Source organism: Sphaerodactylus townsendi, linkage group LG03 (genome assembly GCF_021028975.2).
Source record: "Sphaerodactylus townsendi isolate TG3544 linkage group LG03, MPM_Stown_v2.3, whole genome shotgun sequence".
In the NCBI taxonomy this organism is placed as follows: Eukaryota; Metazoa; Chordata; class Lepidosauria; order Squamata; family Sphaerodactylidae; genus Sphaerodactylus; species Sphaerodactylus townsendi.
The window spans coordinates 169,838,952-169,859,143 of NC_059427.1; the positions used below are offsets into that span (position 1 = coordinate 169,838,952).

General features: G+C 43.5%; 1 protein-coding gene across 1 annotated transcript in view; it reads left to right on the top strand.

Moving 5' to 3' along the window:
* Positions 1 to 20,192, top strand: part of LRP1 (LDL receptor related protein 1) — a 466,085-nt gene that overhangs the window by 95,674 nt on the left and 350,219 nt on the right. Inside the window, 1 exon segment of the mRNA XM_048487597.1 lies at positions 4,280 to 4,366. Coding sequence (XP_048343554.1) covers positions 4,280 to 4,366 — 87 coding nt within the window.

Here is a 20,192-nt window from a genome sequence, read left to right on the forward strand (position 1 = left end):
TTAGACTTGCAGGTTTTCAGAAAAATGAGTCTGGGTTCCCCAGATCCAGTTGTTCCCTGCAGCCACATGAGAGCTGCGGGGCACGTCTGTTAAAAAAAACACAGATCCTGTTTGGGCTTGGCATGCCATTATGAGAGAAGGAAGGGCACCTGGCCCTTCCCAGTTCTTTTCCCATGCTGGAACAGCACTTGAGAGGACTTGCTTCCCCGTTTTTCTTTTTCAGATGGGTGTCTTCTGCCTCTGCTGAGAGTGGTGTTTCCAGAAGCCCAAGTGTGATGCTGATATGCAGGCCTACATTTCAAGAAGGCTGATGGACCTATTTCAAGGAGGAGGAGAGGCAATAGGAAGTAGAAGAATCCAGTCCTGGTTAAATCTGTGCACTCATATAGTGCTTATTTGTTTTGGCAAAATTTGCAGTTATTGTTTTTGAGTTCATTTGCATTTAATAACATGATTTCCATCAAAGATTTTTTTCCCCATGTCTTGAGTGTGCTTGATTAAAAATAAGAACCATTGGTTAAATTCATTAAATTTAAAAAAAAGGAGCAGCAGTGGCATAGTGGTTAAGAGCAGGTGTACTCTAATTTGGAGGAACCGGGTTTGATTCCCTGCTCTGCCTCGGCCGCCTGAGCTGTGGAAGCTTATCTGGAGAATTCAGATTAGCTTGTACACTCCAACACACGCCAGCTGGGTGACCTTGGGCTAGTCACAGTTCTTCTGAGCTCTCTCAGCCCCACCTACCTCACAGGGTGTTTGTTGTGAGGGAGGAAGGGTAAGGAGTTTATAAGCCCCTTTGAGTCTCCTATAGGAGAGAAAGGGGGGATATAAATCCAAACTCCTCCTCCTCCTCCTCCTCCTCCTCCTCCTCCTCCTCCTTCTACTACTACTACTACTACTACTACTACTACTACTACTACTACTACTACTACTACTACTACTACTACTACTACTACTGGGTTCTCCTTGATTTTTAATAGACATTTCCTACAAGGAAACAGTTAGCCCTGAGGACCCAACCAGCATAACCAACTAGCTTTAGCTTTGCAAAGAGCCGGTGGCAGTGGGTGGTGCTTTTTGTTCCCATTAAACTGGGTTGGTGGGAGCTGTCCAGGGTGCATATTCTAGAGGTGCTGCATGGACCATTCTATGCATAGGAATGTGTTGCTATTTCACATGCTTCATTTCTGCTTTAGGCTCAGCCTACCTATAGAAAAGCATTCCATGAATGTTAGGCTATGCCTCATTTAAACTGGGTTGCTTCCAGTGCAGAATAGCTGTGCATAATGAAGGCCTCTGACATACTAACTAAGCATGTGCAGCTGTTTTGGGTGGACAGGAGTGAATCCTGACCAAATGAGTTGCAGTGTGGCTTCAAAGTCCCATGGGTAAGTGCTTTTCAGTACACTCTTAAAGTTCAGTTCAGGGGTCTGCAACCTGTGGCTCTCCAGATGTTCATGGACTACAATTCCCATCAGCCCCTACCAGCATGGCCATTTAAATGTGGCCAATGCTGGCAGGGGCTGACACTGGGGTATGGTCCATGAACATCTGGAGAGGCCACAGGTTGCAGACTCCCTTGCCAGCCCTAAGCCCATTCGCTTCAGTGGAGAAACTTTAGACTGGAGTAACTCTGCTTAAGATTGAATTGCTAGTGGTACATTGAAACCAAGCTAGAGCCTGAGGCATGCAGTTGGCAGAATGAGGTGACGCTGTCTGAAAGTGAGAAAAATGGAAGCCCAATGAATATGATGGGCAATCAGTTGAGAATAGACAAAACAAAATACTCCGGTGGCATTCACTTATGTGGAATTCACTGCCAGTGGATGTAGTGATGATGGCTGCAGGCATGCAAGCAGATTCATTGAAAGGAGGTCCAGCAATGGCTACTAGCTGTTGTGACTACAGGGAACCTTCATAGACAGAGGTGAAAGATCTCTGAATAGTAGTGCTAGGAAGTAACATCAGGGGAATGAATGCCTTAGCCTCTAACCTTTGGATCTGTGTTGGTTTACCATCACTTGACCAACTTAATTTTTTTTAAGAGTGGATTTTTCTGTATTTTTCAAAATGTGGGGAGGCGTCTTTACTGATTGCAGCTTGGGAGACATCCTTCTAATGTGTTGATAACAATTGTGTTTCCTTGCTCTGAAAAAAGCTGGTGTTTTAAATATTTAAGGATTAGGTGTTTTCAAATTCTGACCTTTAACCTTTTAAAAATTCAACTGTTCAAAAATTCTTGTTTCATAAACAGTGAAGAAAGGGGTACATTCTGCAAACAAAATCATAAATAATTCTGAAATGGAACAGGTTGCTGTTTGTAGATAAATGACTTACATGTGGAAGACCAGCATGGAAGATTTGCTCTGGTCTGGTATCCAAATTGAAAGAGGGATTTTTGGGGAGGGAGGAAGTAAAGACCATCCACACAACATATTTTAATCACCCACCTTCCAGGTTTTCCCTTGCATTGCTATAACGTTTCCAAACCCTGTTTTGATTCAATCTTTTTGAAAAGATCATAGTCTAAACATATTTGTATGCTGTATGGATAAGAAGATGCACAATTTTTTTAAAATGTTTATTAAGTTTTTCATATAACACACTAACATAGAAAAAAAACAATATTGTTTAAAATAGACAGTTTAAAAAAAGTTCTTAATATATTCCCCTACTTGGGAGTTGTCTTAGTATACAGACTTTGCTTGTAACCTATAAGCTTAGACTTCGTCCAGTCGTTAAATCATAGCTCTAAAATTAAATCAGATGATCAATACTAGCCTATTTTTCCCATAATATAATAATTCATATAATTAATAAACTCATATCGCTATATGTACACCTCTTACCAAACAGGAAATACGAAGGAGAAATAAAATTACAAAGGTACAACAGAGCCATGCACAATTTTGACAGTTCCACCCATATCGGCATCATTTTCTTTGCCTTGACTGCCATTTCTGCTCTGTCTCTGATGGGCTTCTTGTGGCTTTTAAAAGAATTGTTAATTGGTATATCACTATATAATTACTGATTTTTTTAAAAAAAATATTCAAAACCTCTTCAGAGGCTTGAGGTGGGGTGGGGGAAATGGTAGCTGGGGGAACTCAGGTAAGGAACATTAATGGGATAGTGGTGCGTGGATGCTGTGTTGTTTGCAACTACAAGGGGAATTATTGCTACATGAAGTAAGCTTTTTCAGGCTTTTTGGAAACTGTGAATATGGCTCTTGTGGGTTTTCAGGCGGCGTGGCCATGGTTTGGTAGTTTTAGCTCATAACATCTTGCCCCCATCGATGGCTGGCATCTTCAGAGGCTCAGTGTGCCACAGAGAGAAACAAACCTTACCATAACATCCCTCTGAAGGTCCCAATGGTTAATGCAGATAAAATGTTTGGGGTTATAACTATCAGACCATGGACACAGAACCTGAAAAACCCACAGGAGCCAGTTAATTACACTTATGAAAGCCTTTGACAATACATCAAACTATGAATATGATAGTGGATACAAGGACACCATCGCTGGTTAACTCCTTTTAGAGTGTTGCAATGTGGAATGAGAAATCAACTAAGCTAACCAACCTGAAATTGGAGTATCTGAACCTTCTGGCTGACTCAGTTCTTCATTGGAGGCCTCTGAGCATGGACAGAGTATTCTCAATTGGTGCTATGCAAGCTGTAGAATTTGCCGCCTGGAGTTGTTCTCCTGATTCTCCACTCTCCTCTCTTTTTTGGTAGCGTTAAACACATTTTATTTGGACAAGCATTTTCCAATGGGTAGAGTAAAATTGTTTGTTACTGCTTTACTGTTATTGTATTTGATATTTCTATTGTTTGTTTTCATATTGTTTAAAGCTGTTTTTGTTAATAGAATGGCAGATGACCTTATTTTTAAAGGAATAAATTATTTGAATAAATGAATGAGATACATTGGGAAAAATAACTTTTTTGAATTTGTGTGAAACTTAAAAAAAATGCAAGGGTTGATCTTCAGGTTTGAGAGGGTGCTGGTATGTGTGTGAGCAAGGAACAAAATGCGTGTTCATCTTTTGTACTTGCAGAACTATTCTGCCTGAGATGGCATCTCAACAGGTAGTTTTTTTTGCAAGTCCCTTTGAAATAACTGGTTTATTTTATAGATGCCTTTTTCAGAGATGGACTTAAGAACCTGTTTTCAACTGTCTCCCCTCCTTCACCGCTCACTTGTTTTTCCATCCAAAATAAACAGAATCATAAATTAGGATTTTAATTTCTTTCCCTCTCCCCTTTTTATTTCTGCAGCATTATCTGAGGAAGTTGATGTCAATATTGCGCCAGTTCCAAAGTTTGGGGAGCAAGCCCTGGAGAGTTCTACCTCACAAATATTGTGTAAGATTCCTGCAACTGCCCTTGTCTTCCTCAGATTTGTGTGCCCTAACTCCTCAATGATACTTGATTTTGTTCATGATAAGTTGTTTTGTCAGCCTGTGGTCCTCCAGCTAAGACAGCTGCTGCTGAACTGCCTCTTGGAATGGCACAAGTTGGTATAGCAGCTTAACTGGAGTTGAGCAAAAAGGATTCAGCGACTATATGATAAAAAGAACGAGGAATGTCTGAGTCCTTAATTCTGCACATACAATTGGTTCCATAACCGCTAGCAGTTTGAAAGGCCTCTAACACAGTGGGTATTCACTCCGTGGCTTGCGGAGAGTCAGATTCAGAATTATCATTCACCAAAAGTGCCATATTTACTTTCATCCCTGATATGAGGCCTGTACCACAGGGAGACTTGCAGCTTACCTGTTCCTCCAGTAGTGGCTGTTTCAACTAACTATGGACCACAAGGCTCACCAGCCAAGGGCCTTGCCCACCTTCCTGAAAGAGGGGGTTGGTGCCACATTGGGGAATGGTGCTGTGAAGATCCACAGGTGGCACGTCAAAGTGCCACCTGTGGCTCCCAAATGAGTATCCCTGAATGAGTATCCCTGCCCTAACACTCTTAGATCAGTAGGAGCACCTTATAATTTCCAGATGTTATATTTCGCCAGCATGGCCACCACATGCTGGCAGGGCTGAGGGGGGAATCGGGTAGTCCATAACATCTGGAGTGCCAAAGGTTTGCCACCACTGTTTTAGACTTAGAGGACCCTCTTTCATAGGAAGTCTTAACAAGAGTTGAAACCCTTCTGCTTTTGTTCTTGGTGTACAGAACACCCTTGGAATCAGAAACTTTGAGACTAATTTTGCTCCTGAAAGAAACAAAGATTTGAAAGTCTTACTGTTCCACAAGATTGTATGCTTGGTGTCCTGCCCTTTGCTGGCCAGTATTCATTGTTTTTACCCAGTATGCATGGAAGAGCTCCCTTGGGTATTTGGGGTCAACAGAGCTTCCATATTAGGGCTGTTGTGTTACTCCATGTCTTTTCTATATACCATTGCTACTGCCTTCTGTGAAGATTTTACAGATTACCCACCCAGAACCTTACTGTGTCTTTACTTTATAGCCATTCCTTTACCAACTATCAGAATGTTCTGATAGCGTTGACTTGCACGTGTGAATGTGCATTGGAGAGATGATTAGAAATTGTTTGGAACTTTTGCCTTTCCTGGCACATACCCTGTTTCCCCTAATATAAGACATGCCCGAAAAATAAGACATAGTAGAGGTTTTGCTGAAGTGCGAAATATAAGGCATCCCCCGAAAGTAAGACATAGCAAAGTTTTTGTTTGGAAGCATGCCCGATGAACAGAGCACAGGAAAAATAAGACATCCCCTGAAAATAAGACATGGCACATCTTTGGGAGCAAAAATTAATATAAGACACTGTCTTATATTCGGGGAAACACGGTATCACTGCCTGGCTTGTTTGTGGGAATGCATGAAATTACCTTCTACTGAGTCAGAGTATTGGCCGTTTTCGCTAGTCTGACTGGCAATGGCTTTCAAGAGTCTCAGATCAAGGTCTTGCATATTACTTACTACTTGACCTTCTAGCTGGGCGTTGTGGGGATTGAACCCGAGACCATCTGCATGCAAGGTAGAGCTTTGCCACTGAGCCATGGCCCCATCTGTGTTACCTGTGCACTTTATCTGTGCGCTCTGTCTGGTGGGCCTTTGTGGATGTATGTCCAGGTGCAGGGTACCTATGTGTAATTTGGGAACTCAAGCGTTAACAGACCCAACCCTTCTTTCTGTTATCTGTAGGATTTGTTTAATTTGGGAGTTTGGGCTGCTGTCCCAACCCAACCCCCGGTGTTCGGCATTCTTTTGCCAATGTTCCATGTCACCATTTCTCATCATTTCCAGTTTGGTGCTTTATTTTCCACTGGGGTTGGTCCAACTGTGTTCCTTCTGGACATGTTCCTATTTTATTTACACAGGGCAGCATTGGGACTACAATACTCCATGGGAGCAAGACGGCTGTGTCTCTGCCTTTGCAAGGGTGCATGTAGTCATGATTGTATCACACTCATACATGATTTGGCAGTGGGCATGGTCAGGTTGCCAAGCAGCTATTTAAATCTATTCATTTATTTCATAATAAACAAATTTCATTATTTCACAATAAATAATGTGAAATTTAAATGTGATTCCATGCTTTTCTAGTTGACTAACACCCCCCCCCCCCCCACACACACACACACGCTTGGCTTTATGAAGGCTTTAAATGTTGTTAAAGGGTTTAATGAAGAGTCAAGAATGAGCCTGAGTCCTCCGAGGACGGTTCTTATATTCTCCAGATAAGCAGTGGATCATAATTCTATCAGCCCCTTTCACATGGCCAAGTGGCCATGCTGGCAGGGGCTGATGGGAATTGTAGTCCATAACATCTGGAGTGCCAAAGGTTCGCCACCACGCTAGCACATGGCATGCAAAGCTGAAGTTTTTTTTGTGGTGGTTCTATTTTCACTGCCCTGTGTTTTGATTGGCTCTTGGATTTTGAATATCAGTTGCCATCCGAGTAGAATGAGCTTTTTACTGGCCTACTGGTGAAGTGTGTTATAAGGAGAGATTACGGTCCATGGTCATAACGAAATGGGTGGGATCAGTGCGGTATTTCTACAGCAGAGAGATATTAGGGCATTCAAGCTTCTTTAGTAGCCCTGATCCATTCTCACATATGTGTTTGTGGAAGATTGAAATTACATAAAGAAATAGCTGTACTTACCTAGAGACCTTCTCTTCTTTATTATCATCACATTTTCTGGGGTGGTGCCCTTGCACTGAAAATCAGAAGAAGAAGAAGATAGTTAGCCTTTAATGGCATAATACAAAGATTTAAAATAAAGACAAAACTTAAAAGACAAAGTACAAAGCAAAATTAAGATTGTTTGTTTATGACCGTGCATAAAAGCCTGGCCGTTTGCTTGAGAGCACCCCTGGATTCGTTGTTTAACAGATAAACAGTCTTCTGCTGGTCTGCCCAGCACTCTAAGCCCATCAATAAGGGTGAGAGGAACTTTGTTCTGGCCCTGTTTTGAAAACCTGAAAAAGAATTTATCGATTCAGATGCTGATCCCTAAGTGAACCCATGGCTCAGATCAAAACCATGGTTGGAATAGGCGACTTGTTCATTTCACTCTCATTCTTTCATTTATTTGGTCATTCATTTATTTGGGCATTCTGGTTTTTTTGGAAAGTTTATATACTTCTTCTCCTAAAGCCTGCTTAAAGCTGCTTACAACTAAAACAATAAAACCAAGTCATTAAAACAAAGCATAAAACACACATTAGGCAACTTAAAAGTGTAGTGATAAATCTATGCTCAAAATGCAAACCACTAAATAACTTTTTTTAAAAAAAAGCTAAAATAATTTAGTTTAAACCCTTGAAAAATAGTATTATTAGAGAGCTTTAAAAGGACTTGATGTGCTGCGGCCAGCAAGCCAACAGGAATGCTCCCCCAACCCCCATGGAACTGCTGCATACATCTGCATGGGCTGCACCTACTACTTTGGTAGTGTAAATGTACACCAGCTCATGAGGGCATTGAAAGGGCTCAGGAAGCCCATAGAAATGCCCCCTTTAGCACTAGTGCAGTATCCTACACTGAAGTTGTTCCCCATCACCAGTATAAGTGCCTCTGCGCCAATATAAGTGCCCCTTACACTGACACAAATGGCATTGATGCTGGCACTGGACTCATGCCAGCATCAATGCCAGTGTGGTGTAATGGTTAAGAGCAGATGCACTCCAATCTGGAGCAGGTGCACTCTAATCTGGAGAACTGGGTTTGATTCCCTGATCTGCCACTTGAGCTGTGGAGGCTTATCTGGGGAAGCAGATTAGCTTGTGCATGCCAACACACACCAGCTGGGTGACCTTGGGCTAGTCACAGTTCTTCAGAGCTTTCTCAGCCCCACCCACCTCACGCGGTGTTTGTTGGCGGGGGGTGGGGAAGGAGATTGTAAACTCCTTTGAGTCTCCTTACAGGAGAGAAAGGGGGGATATAAATCCAAACTCTTCTTTTTCTTCTTGAGGGGTTTCGGCATTCCCCTCAGGATTGCACTGTACTCTGATTTCTAATTATGTGAGGTAGCCACTGATTGACTAGCAAAGCAGTTGAGAGGACAAGGGTTTTACAGGGCAGTCCCAAGCAAAGTGACACTGTTGAAATCAGTGGCCTCAGAAAATTATAACTCGGTTTAAGATTGCACTGTTACTCTGTTTGTGTAACAGAGAAGTTTGCCTGATCTTTCAGGGTATGTCTGTAAGAGTCTTCTGATTCAGAGCTTGTCTGCAAAAAAAAAAAAATTAAAGAAAAAAAGTGAAATGTAGAAAGTCTGTGCTCCAAAAGAAGGTACCAGTACAAATAGACATGAGATCAACATGGCTAGAAGACAGGCACCATGTGAATAAAAGCACTCTTATTGATTTTGAAGAAATGCACTGAAATTGATCTTCATCACTCTATCTCAGAGTACCACTCTAGGAGGACGACTGCCTACTCTTTAACAAGCATCTCTCCAGGGCGGCTTGTTCTAGCATTCCTTGTGTATATTAAAAAAACAACCCAGGAAATAGGTCTTTCCTATACAAGAAAGCTGCAGACTTCTACTTTTTTGCTCAAAGCAATTAAGTTTGGTTTTCATGAAATACATTCTGATGAAATAAATCTCTCAGCTAACCAAGAGGGAGTGGTCAGGTATCAAATGATTCTGATTTTCCATGTGAGAAGTGTGCTTGGGTTACTAATGTTGGCTCGTTCTTATCCTTTTTTTATTAGGCTGGTACAAATAGCAGTTGCACATGCCCAATTAATGTTCTGGGAGGGAGAGCGAGTGTCAGCATGCTGGCCGTGCCTCTGCGTGATCGCCTGGCCATCTGCAGGGTGGAGAGGAAGTGGTTGTGCAAATTACTGATCATGGCGAGGCGGGTGTATGCGCAGCTACTTCCTCAACCTGGTTACACTCTGTAGTCGACCAGGCGATCATGTGAAGATAGAGGCAGGACAGGCCATGCCTCTGCATGATCACCTGGCCTGCTGCAGGGTGGAGAGGAAGTGGTTGTGCAAATTACTGATCATGGCGAGGGGGTGTATGCACAGCTACTTCCTCAACCTGGTTGCACTCTGTAGTTGACCAGGCTATCATGTGAAGATAGAGGCAGGACCTGTGCTCTCATATCTACTCTCCTTCCATCATGCATTCAGTAACCATGTGGGGTTGTCATCTGCACTGGGCTAATGTCCTTTCTATAAACTGAATGTGATTCTGTCACATACAGTAACAACAGGGCTGGATAATGTGTAATATTCTACTCAGTGACCACTTTTGAAAAAGTGCTGAAAAAAGCCTAAGCTGAGGGCTTGCGCTGTAGTGCTGGTTTTGGTTGCAAGTGGATCACACTAAACTGGATTAAACTTAGAGCCAGCATGATGTAGTGGTTAAGAGCAGGTGGATTATATTCTGGAAAACTGGGTTTGAGTCCCCACTCCTCCACGTGAGTGGCAAAGGCTTGTCTGGTGAACCAGATGCGTTTCCACACTCCTACATTCCTGCTGGGTGACCTTGGGCTAGTCACAGTTCTTCGGAACTCTCTCAGCCCTACCTACCTCACAATGGGTCTGTTGTGGGCAGAGGAAGGGAAAGGAGTTTGTAAGCCACCTTGAGCTTCCTTACAGGAGAGAAAGGTGGGGTATAAATCCAAATTCTTCTTCTTCTTAGATTGATAAGCTTTCCAGCAAAATACAGAATTTTTGAAGGGTTGTAGGTACTTCTTCGTGCTGGGACTTCTGCTTTGAAACTGATAGCATCCATAGCTGTGATAGCGCCACTAGAGACAATTGGAATCCCTTAGTTCAGTCGTTTACCCTGAGTTATATGATAGTACTACTCTCTAGGATCAGGGTATGAGTGTGACATAATGGAAGTTTCCCAAGTGAATATTGAATCTTATGTCGGATACCATGGAAAGGAGATATGACCATGGAAAGGAGATATGAAAGCTTGTAAATACTCCCTAAACTCTTTGACTAAGAATTGTTTCCAGCTGTTCAGGCTACTAATATAACTTTGTCTAGGCAGATGTGTACATAGGCCAGTCATGGCACAAGTAATGCCATCCTAAGCAGAGACACCCTTTTAAACCCCTTGACTTGTGGACATAGAAGGGTATAACTCTGCTTGGTATGGCACTGACATTTACAAGGTAATCATAAAACATGGTGGGCATATCTTCCTCAGATTTTTGTATGGCCCATGAAGGCAAGATAGAGCCTATGGTTAACTCAGGTTTGTGGCCTGGTCTAGTGCTAAGGCCCAGCCCTGTGGAGGAATTGTTGATCTCTTAGTCAAATGTGGCTCTTTTGACTGAAAACAGTGGAAACTGCTTCTTCTTTTTGGAAACAGCTGACGATAAAGCCAATGCCAATCTATTTGAAACTGGCTGAGTGGCCATAATTGTGACTGCCTTTGCCAGCATCTATGGGAAAGAGCAGCTTTGTATTTGGGGTGAGGATTATGGTTAAGTAAAAGGATGGCTCAAAACTGTTGACATTTGAAGAAAATAATGGACAGGGTTGCTTTAACTAGTCCAGGAATCTGGGAGAAAGAAGCTGTTTCTTATTAGTGTCTTGTTTCTCCCTGTTGGTGTGGAGATAGGTTGGCATAAAGCTTGTTGCTGCTTGTGGAGACTGTGGGTGGAGTCAAAGCCTGGTGTTTTAAAACAGGGGAAAGGAAGTCAAAATGAATAAATTCAGCAGTTTGCAGACACGAGAGGGGAACAGTCAGTCAGAATGGACCCGCTTCTCTTTAGTGGGCTGAAGACATCTGAAATGACTCAAACCATTTCTATAGAAAATAGGGTGATGTCATGATCCTGCCAGAGAAGAAGGGTAGGGTTGACACTACTGAAGGGCAATTTCTGGGTGGAGAATAGGAAAATAGAGAAGGCCTGGATGCAGCCTGGATATAGGAGAGGGGGAGCAGGGGTAGAGAGGACAGGCTGGCTGCAGAGTTGCCTTAGGCCGCTTTTTAATGGGCTGACAGGGAAGAACAAGCCAAACAGGTGATTAGATATGAAATACTGATTGTATTTTTTTATCTTGACTGAGGCACTACCATTTTTTACAAGAGTTCTGAGCAGTCTAGTATTTATTGACCCTTAGAATTGCCAACCTGCAGGTAATTCCTAGAGATCTTCCACTATTACCGTTGACATCCGAATTACCAAGTCTGTTCCCCTGGAGAAAATGGCTGCTTTGAAGGGTGGACTTTATGGCATTATAACGCATTGAGGTCCCTCCTCATCCCAAACCTCACTCTCCCCAGACTCCACACCCAAAATGTCCAGGTATTTCTGATACTGGAGCTGGCAACCCTAATTTTTGGTGACGATTGATACCTAAATTAAAACGCCCATCCTCGGCAAAAGTTCTGTTGAAATTGGTGAAATATGTACATGTATTTCACTTCAGACTTTATAAGTTAAGGCAGTAATACTTGTTCAGGGACTCAGAAGCCATATGTGGCTCTTTGACATGTCAGCTGTGATTCATCTGAGCTGCTTTCCCCAACATGGCACCTGCCCTGCATCTGGGGCTGGTGGTTGGCAGGTGGTCCCCAACTTGAAGCAGCCACTGCCAGATGAATAGGTAAGCTGTGAGCCTCTCTGAAGTGCAGGCCTCATGCCAGAGATGGAAGTAAATGTGGCTCTTTTAGTTGATGATAATTTGAATTTGGCACTCTGAGATACAGAGCGAGTAACACAGTATTAAGGTGTGAAGAGGATGACTGGGGAGGTATCTGATAACTAAAGCTATTTGGAAGAGCTCTACTAGCCATGTGTTTCCACTAACATCATAATATTTATGGCCGAAAACATCATTTATATCATATGCTATTTATGTATTTACTTGCTTGCATACTTTTATTTACGGTCCATTTTCTCTCTGAAACTTTGGGTGGACTACAGGATTTAAAAGCAGGATTTTATAAAAGAGCATAAGGCATATAATAAATAAAACAATAAGGCTGGATCATACAATTATAAATCTGATTAAAACAGTGTAAGCCATGGCATGCCATACACAATGCAAACAACTGCATTACAAAAATAGAAAATAATACTATAAAAAAGAAGATATAATAGACAGTGCAACAACTTAGAGCCCTGTTCCACTTATAAAGTAGATATACAAAAGGACTTTAATCTTTGTTTTGTGTTTGGCATATCTATTGTTTGGGAATGCTGGTTGGTGTTGTTTAGATTCTTTGGTTTGATTAGATTGTTAAAAAAATGATTATAGCATACTCTCACATGGGACATCCAGCAGTCTTATCCAAGGGACTGACTCAAGTTCACACCCACTTAGCACCAGCACTTCTATTTCATCAGGCATTCCCCAGACCATTAACTGGGCCCTGTATAATTACAGTTTAATGAATTTTAAAAGTTGGACTGCCAGAAACCAATCACACTCATTTATGCACTGCTAATAATGCTATAATTTGAATACATGATAGTTGAAGTGTGTCCAGGGACAGGGCTGCCTCCCATTGCTCTGCAGACTTTCCCTCCCTCTTTGTGTGGCGCTCAAAATTTCTTTAGCAAATATCAAGCCAACAGAAGAGAGTTTTAAGTAGCTTTATTTGCAAAGAAAGGGGAGACACCCACCTGGGTAGACTCTTCCGAAACAGTATATCCACAGCATGTTTATTCCCTTCTCCTGAATTCGCCACACCATCTCTGTCCCCCCATTGGCTAAGGGTACTTAGAGTCGCAACTTTCTGGTCCGCCTATTTACATGTTACTCCTTGATATGCTGCCCTCTCCCATATTCTTCCTATATGTTCATTTTCAAAGCCCTTTATTCAAACTGGGGTGTAAAAGTTAATATGCATTAGCTCATTAAGCATGCTCAATACGTACAATCTGACTTGACTGGTTTTAGCCAGTTTTGTCCTGTTCCAGCCTGACCAACTGCTCCATCCTCTTATCCCATTGCTTTGCTCTTGTGGAAAACACATTCCTCATTTATCACATTTGCTTACCCAGACGGTCGCCCAAGGACCACAGGACCCCAGCCACTGGCAACCCCTCCCTTGGATTTACCAGCAAACACCAGAACTTCCTAGAAGCCAGGAGAAGCTGGTTGGAACTGGCTGAATTACCTGGACAGCAGGAGCGGGCCTCAGCTGTTTCACTGAGAAGGGTGGGGCTGGCTCAGTCCCAACCCAGCTGCAATCAACAGGCCTCAGCATTTCCACAGAGCAGGGCGGGGCCAGCACAGCCCAGAACAGGCTTCAATCAGGGAGGAGGGCCTGGAGTCCTGAGGGGCCAATCCCAAGCCAGCAGGGCTGGACAGACAGCCCACCAACCACTAGTAGTAGAAGAAGAAGAAGAGTATGGATTTATATCCCCCCTTTCTCTCCTGTAGGAGACTCAAAGGGGCTTACATCTCCTTGCCCTTCCCCCCTCACAACAAACACCCTGTGAGGTAGGTGGGGCTGAGAGAGCTCCAAAAAGCTGTGACTAGCCCAAAGTAGGTTGGAATAGGGAGCCCCAAAAGAGGAGGAACTCTTTTGGGAGAGATAAAAGGAACACAGGGCAAGAGGCCAGGGAGGAAAGAAAGGAAGGAGAGAGTTGAGAAGCGTGCAAGAGTGCTGTAACTGTTTGCCATTAAAGTCTGCCTGCTGGAAACAGATGATCTCTGTGTGCTTCTTTGCTGTGTGGCTAGTTCATCAGGGCGGTGGCCTATCCTGCAAGGACAGTGTTCATGTAAACAATCCCCCTTCTCCCATTGTATTAAAATTAAGATATTGCTACCATGGTACCTAAATTTGAACATTGCTGTCATTTAGGAACAACAGAGAATCACATTAGTTGGCAAACTTTTGCGGTTTAACTGCTTCCATATGACTGAGCAAATCATTTTCTTAGGAAATGAATAACCTCCCCCAAAGTCTGGGCTTTTTCTTGGATTTTATAAGCCAATTGTTCCCGTGGGTGGAGTCCGCCTGTTTCCTTTGGTAAGAAATGTTAATATTTTACCTTTCTCACTTTTAGGAAGTCAGGACTGGGGGAAAATATATTTTGGGTGTCACTAGAATCAAATTTCAACATGCCTCTCCCCAGGTTAGAGGACGAGGGCGGGGGCGGGGATGACCTGACGTGTAGACTTCTGCTTCAGATATTCTGACTCCTTCAAGGCCTCTTATTCTCAACATGAATGTCTTCATTATACTATGAAGCCATGTTCCCAAGTTAGGACATCGGGTACAGGCGTCCATATCCTGTCTGATGCTGTTTCAAATGGCTGCAGTTCTTGCAAGGCAGCAGAAAGGTACAGTAAACAGAACAGTAGAATAAGAGTGAGAAGTACTTCCTGAAGCATGATTAATTTGCACATTTCTCAAAAAAAAACCACCCCTCAATTTGGAGTATTTCTTACATCTCGCCTCTCCCCGTTGCTGTTTTCTATCCCTCTTGCAGATGGACTATATTCATCTGCTGTGGCATGCGTTTTGAGGTTGGCTTCTGTTTTTAATACTTCATGCCTGTATGGCAGAATCTTGTTCCCAGGATTTTGGCATTACATAGACTGCTGGTTGCAGTGGCTTAGAAGCTCTAGAAAGACTTGAAAGTTTATTGGTGGGTGTATGCTCATTGGTGGGGGGGGGGGAGAAGAGAGGGAGGAATGGAGAAGGTATGTGTTTGAAAAGTCAATATTTACATTGTAAGTGACCCACTGCTGCCCACCCTCCCACTGAAATAAATTACGAACAGCAAATGCCTGTGGCTTTTGCAACTGGATCTAAAACGGAGCAGTTAACAGAAATGTCATTCATGAAACCAGAAACCCAGATTGGAGCAGGGCTGCTTTTAACATTTTCATTCTGAAAGAGCAAGCATTTAAAAAGAGTTGTAAAAAACAAACCCAAGTTTGAATGGTTAAAAGCTTTATCATTGCATTGTGGGGGGGGGGGGGGGAGAGAAGTGATGTTTCTTCTTGTTTGTGAGCTCTTTGAATGGCATTTACATGGTTTCCCATTTATTTTAAAAAATTTCAGCTCCTGCTTGTCATAGCCTTGCTGGAAACCTTTGAGATTTGCATAAGGATCAGCGCATAACAAGATTCATAACTGGAAATGGCAAAATGACCGAAGGCTGTTCTTGCTTCCTCTTCATTGCTTTATCCTAGAGCAGGGGTTGGCAACCTTTAGCACTCAAAGAGCCATTTGGCCCCCCCTCCCCAAGCCCTGCCCTCTACCTCCCCAAACCCTGCCTTTAACCAAGCCGGGGGGGGGGGTAGACAGTGGCAGCCGCCCCAATGATGGCAAGTTGCACTTGGGACGCTGCAAGCGCGCTTCCTTCCCCTCCCTCCCTCCCTCCCTCCCTCCCTCCCTCTGACATCCTTTCCTTTCCTCTCCTTCCCAGGCACCAGATGAGGGAAGGAGGGTAAAGGACGCGGGAGGGAGGGAGGGAGGGAGGGAGGGAGGGAGGGAGGGAGGAGGGGGCGGGGAAGGAGGTGCCCTCTCCACGTCCCAAGTGCAACTTGCCGTTGTTGGTGTCGCCGCTGCGGAGCCGCAGTACGAGGACAAAAGAGCTTTCGGCTCCGGAGCCGAGGGTTGCCGACCCCTGTCCTAAAGTCAGTTCTACTAGCCTTAGTGCCTGAAGGGGACCTTCAAACACAGAGGCCGTGAACTTCTGAATATTGGTGCTAGAAGTCAGCATCAAGGGAAGGTGGGCGTGGCCCCTATTTCCTGTTTGTTGGACCTCTGTGGGCAACTGGTTGGCTACTGTCACAAACAGGATGTTGGACTAGGTGGACCACTATTCTGATGCAGTGGGGCTCTTCTTAAAAGGGTATATTTTTAATAAATAAATAAATTCCAGTCTTTGATATACTTCTTTGGGTTCACAGAAGTGGAACTCTGTTCATCCCCTTTAATTTTAACACCTAGCATCCGTGCTAAGCAAGATCCTTTGTTTTTCATGCTTCAGGACCTTTTGTTTCTTCACTAGAGATATTGGCAAACGTTTTTATCCTCAGAATTCTCATGTTCCTTTCCGGGCTCCAAATCCTCCCTTCTACACAGAAAGGTCCTACTCCTAGGAGACTTTCTTACGATGGCCTTTGTTACTGCCTTATCATTGATGCACCTGGTTTGGATGTTCTGTCTTGCAGACATCCACGGATGACACATTGAGAACCACAATTTTAATCTATTGATTGGCTGCTGTCTCTTGCCATTACCATGGTAACAACATAATCCTCGCTGTCTTGGGGCAAGTTGAAACTCTTGTGTCCATTACAAAATGAGTGACTGACTCTCAGGCTAAAATGCTGAGATCACATAAGATATATTGGCTAGTAAAGTATGCCCTTTTTTAATAGTTGTGACTAGAATGCGAGCCAAATTGCCGCAATTTAACAAAAATCCTGGGGATGGGCTGAAAGCCATGCTATACATTCAGAACTATTAGAAGAAGAAAAGTTTAGATGTAAACCCGCCCCCCCTTTCTCTCCTGTAAGAAGACTCAAAGGGGTTTACAATCCCCTCCCCCCCCCCAACAAACACCGCATGAGGTGGGTGGGACTGAGAGAGCTCCAAAGAACTCTGACTAACTCAGCATCACCCAGCTGGCATGTGCTGGAGTGCACAAGCTAATCTGGTTCCCCAGATAAGCCTCCACAGCTCAAGTGGCAGAGCAGGGAATCAAATCCGGTTCTCCAGATTAGAGAGTACCTGCTCTTAACCACTACACCCGTGATGGTGAACCTATGGCACTGGTGCCCAAGGCGGCACTCAGATCCATCTCTGTGGGCATGCATGCAGTTATCTCCCCCTCCCCCTCGCCCAGCCAGAGGCAGCTGCCAGCAAGCGCATTGGAAGTCACGTTGCTCAGGCTGGCCGTGCACAAGGCGCTCTCCCACCCTGGGAGAGAAAGAGTGATGGGGCTTTTAGTGCCTGGGAGGCCAGGGCGGGGAGGAGAGATCTTGCAAGGTCCCTAGGCTTACGACGCCAATAGTGTAATTATTTCAGGGAGATTATTAGCATTAAACTTCAGACGTAGTTTTGAGGAAGCAGTGTAGGTAACCCTGTTAAGCGGTGTTAAACCCCACTGATTTTCATGGGAAGAACTAAAGCACAATCCTTTACCTGGGAGTAAGCTTGGTTGCTGGCAATGGGGCTTGCTTCTGAGTAAACCCTCCTAGGATTGTGATTCACCCATTCGAAGCGTTGCACGGTTGCTTCAAAGCAAAGCCGACTACCACCAAGCTTACTCCCGAGTAACGCGCACCTTGGAGCCAACCATTTTTTCTAAGCTAAAACCTCAGTATTCAGGTTAAATTGCTGTGTTGGCACTTTGGGATAAATAAGTGACTTTTGGGTTGCAGTTTGGGCCCTCGGTCTCGAAAAGGTTCGCCATCACTGCACTACACCATGCACTGCACAATGCTGCCCTTCTTGATTGTATTACTTTAGAAAGCAGGTTAGGATGCTTCTCCTTGTCGAAAGCTTCCTTCCTTTAGAAGTATTTTCACGTCAAGAGTTCAAGATTCTAGTCTAGCCTTCTTGACATTCTAATTTTATGTGTGCATCTGCTGGGGGACTACGTTTAGAAGATGTTATCTCCCTAAACACAGGTGTGCCATGTGATAGGTGCTGCAAAAATAGCTTTGGTTTACAGTGAATTAAACTGTGGATTGGGTTACCTAAATTTGCTTACAGTTTGAAGTGCTTTCACGACCTGTTGATATTGACTGTAAAAACAGCTTTCTGAATGGAGAGAAATCAATGTTGTGAGGCTTCGTGAACTACATTTCTGGTTTTATAAACTTGGGCTTGAATTTGCAGCAGCCAAGCTGTTTGGATGGAAGGATGGGGTGTCCGGTGGCTCTGGGCTATGCAGTGGTCAATCTGGAATTTGATTCCTTTCTCTCTGTTAGAATGTTGATGTTCTTAGTGACCTTTGGTTTTTTAAGAACAAATGGGAATGGCTTTGTCCGGACTAATGAAGGTCAGTGTCTTTGATGGCTCTAATCTGGGGGAACTGGGTTTGATTCCCCGCTCTGCTGCTTGAGCTGTGGAGGCTTATCTGGGGAATTCAGATTAGCTTGTGCACTCCCAACACATGCCAGCTGGGTGACCTTGGGCTAGTCACAGTTCTTCTGAGCTCTCACAGCCCCACCTACCTCACAGGGTGTTTGTTGAGGGGGGAAGGGAAAGGAGATTGTAAGCCCCTTTGAGTCTCCTTACAGGAGAGAAAGAGAGGATATAAATCAAATTCTTCTGAAATTACATAGTGAATAAAAAGTATATTCCCCTCATCCACCCTCCCCGGTTGAAAAGAAAGTTCTAGTTTTTCTTGGATTAGTTGTTAACAACAATTGAATTAAAAAGAAAGGAACAATTGTGGGATAATGAGAAAATACATTGAGTCTATCTGAACATTCAACAAGCAATATCTTCCAGAGGCACAGTTGAGTGGAGGCTAGGTTTCACATTTGAAGATCAAGAGGCTTAAAGCCGAAGGTATTTTAAAACTATTTTAAATAGTGCCTTTGGAAAATAAATAAAGAGCAATCTCATCTCTGGTTTTCTTCATGCTTAGAGTCCATTAAATAGCCTCTGCATCTTTCTGGCATTTGTACCCGTTAGACGTGACTAACATAATATTGTTCACCCTTAGTAGTTCAGTCACATTTCCACTCGATGCACATTTCAGCTTATCTCCTGAAAGAAACGAGTACAGTTATTATAAAGGCCAACTAATTCAGAAGTGTACGGTTTTCTTTCTCCCACAGTGCTTGTTCCCTTTTCACAGCAAAAACAGCTTGGTATCCTAAGCATTTATTTAGTATCCTAAATACAGAAGTCCATAGGGTTGCTGACCTCCAGGTGGGTTTGGACAGTTTTTGGAATTGCAACTGATCTTCAAACTACAGCAATCAGTTTCTCTGGAGAAAATAGCTGCTTTGGAGGGCAGCATACCTTGTTAAAGTCTCTCCTTTCTCCAAAGTCCCACCCTCTCCATGCTGTACCCCCCCCCCCCAAAAAAAAATCTCCCGAAATTTCCCCATCTAGCGTTGGCAGATGCCCACCATATAACTCTACCCATATAATTCAGTGGTTTGTGTGTTGGAAGCGGAAATTGAGAGCCTAACAGTCATAGATAACTTTCCTGCAATTTTATTATTAAAACAAGATTTCCTGTCGCACATTTGTGACTTCAACTTGCGACCTTGTGAGGTAGGGTTGTTAACTCTGATTCAGAAACTCCTGAAGATTTGGGGCTGTATTTGGGGAGGGTGACAGTTGGCGTGGGAACTCAGTGAAGATGTTATTCCATCCAGTGCACTCTCTGGAGCTTCAGTGTCTTTCAGGTGAACCAATCCCTGTAGTCTGGAAATCAGTTGTAACTCTGGGAGAACTGTAGGCCTCTCTTTGAGGTTGCTAAGCCTACCCTGAGGCTACTGTTAGTTTATTAAAGAAGTCAGGGGGGGAAAAAGATATACATGACTGCAGACCATGTTTAGACCTGAATCCAAGTCGCCACTAAACTCTGAAGCTTTCTGGGTGGTCTTAGAAAGTCAGTATCTTGTGACCTAGCCTACTTCACAAGTTTGTTGTGAGGGCTGCACATTATTTTGAGTTATTTGGAAAGAGGAGTCTGGACAAATGTGAATTGGGAGAAGAAATACAAGCATGCTGTGTTTTTGTATGTTTGGATGGGTTTTGTGCTTTTTTTTTGGCCATATGTATT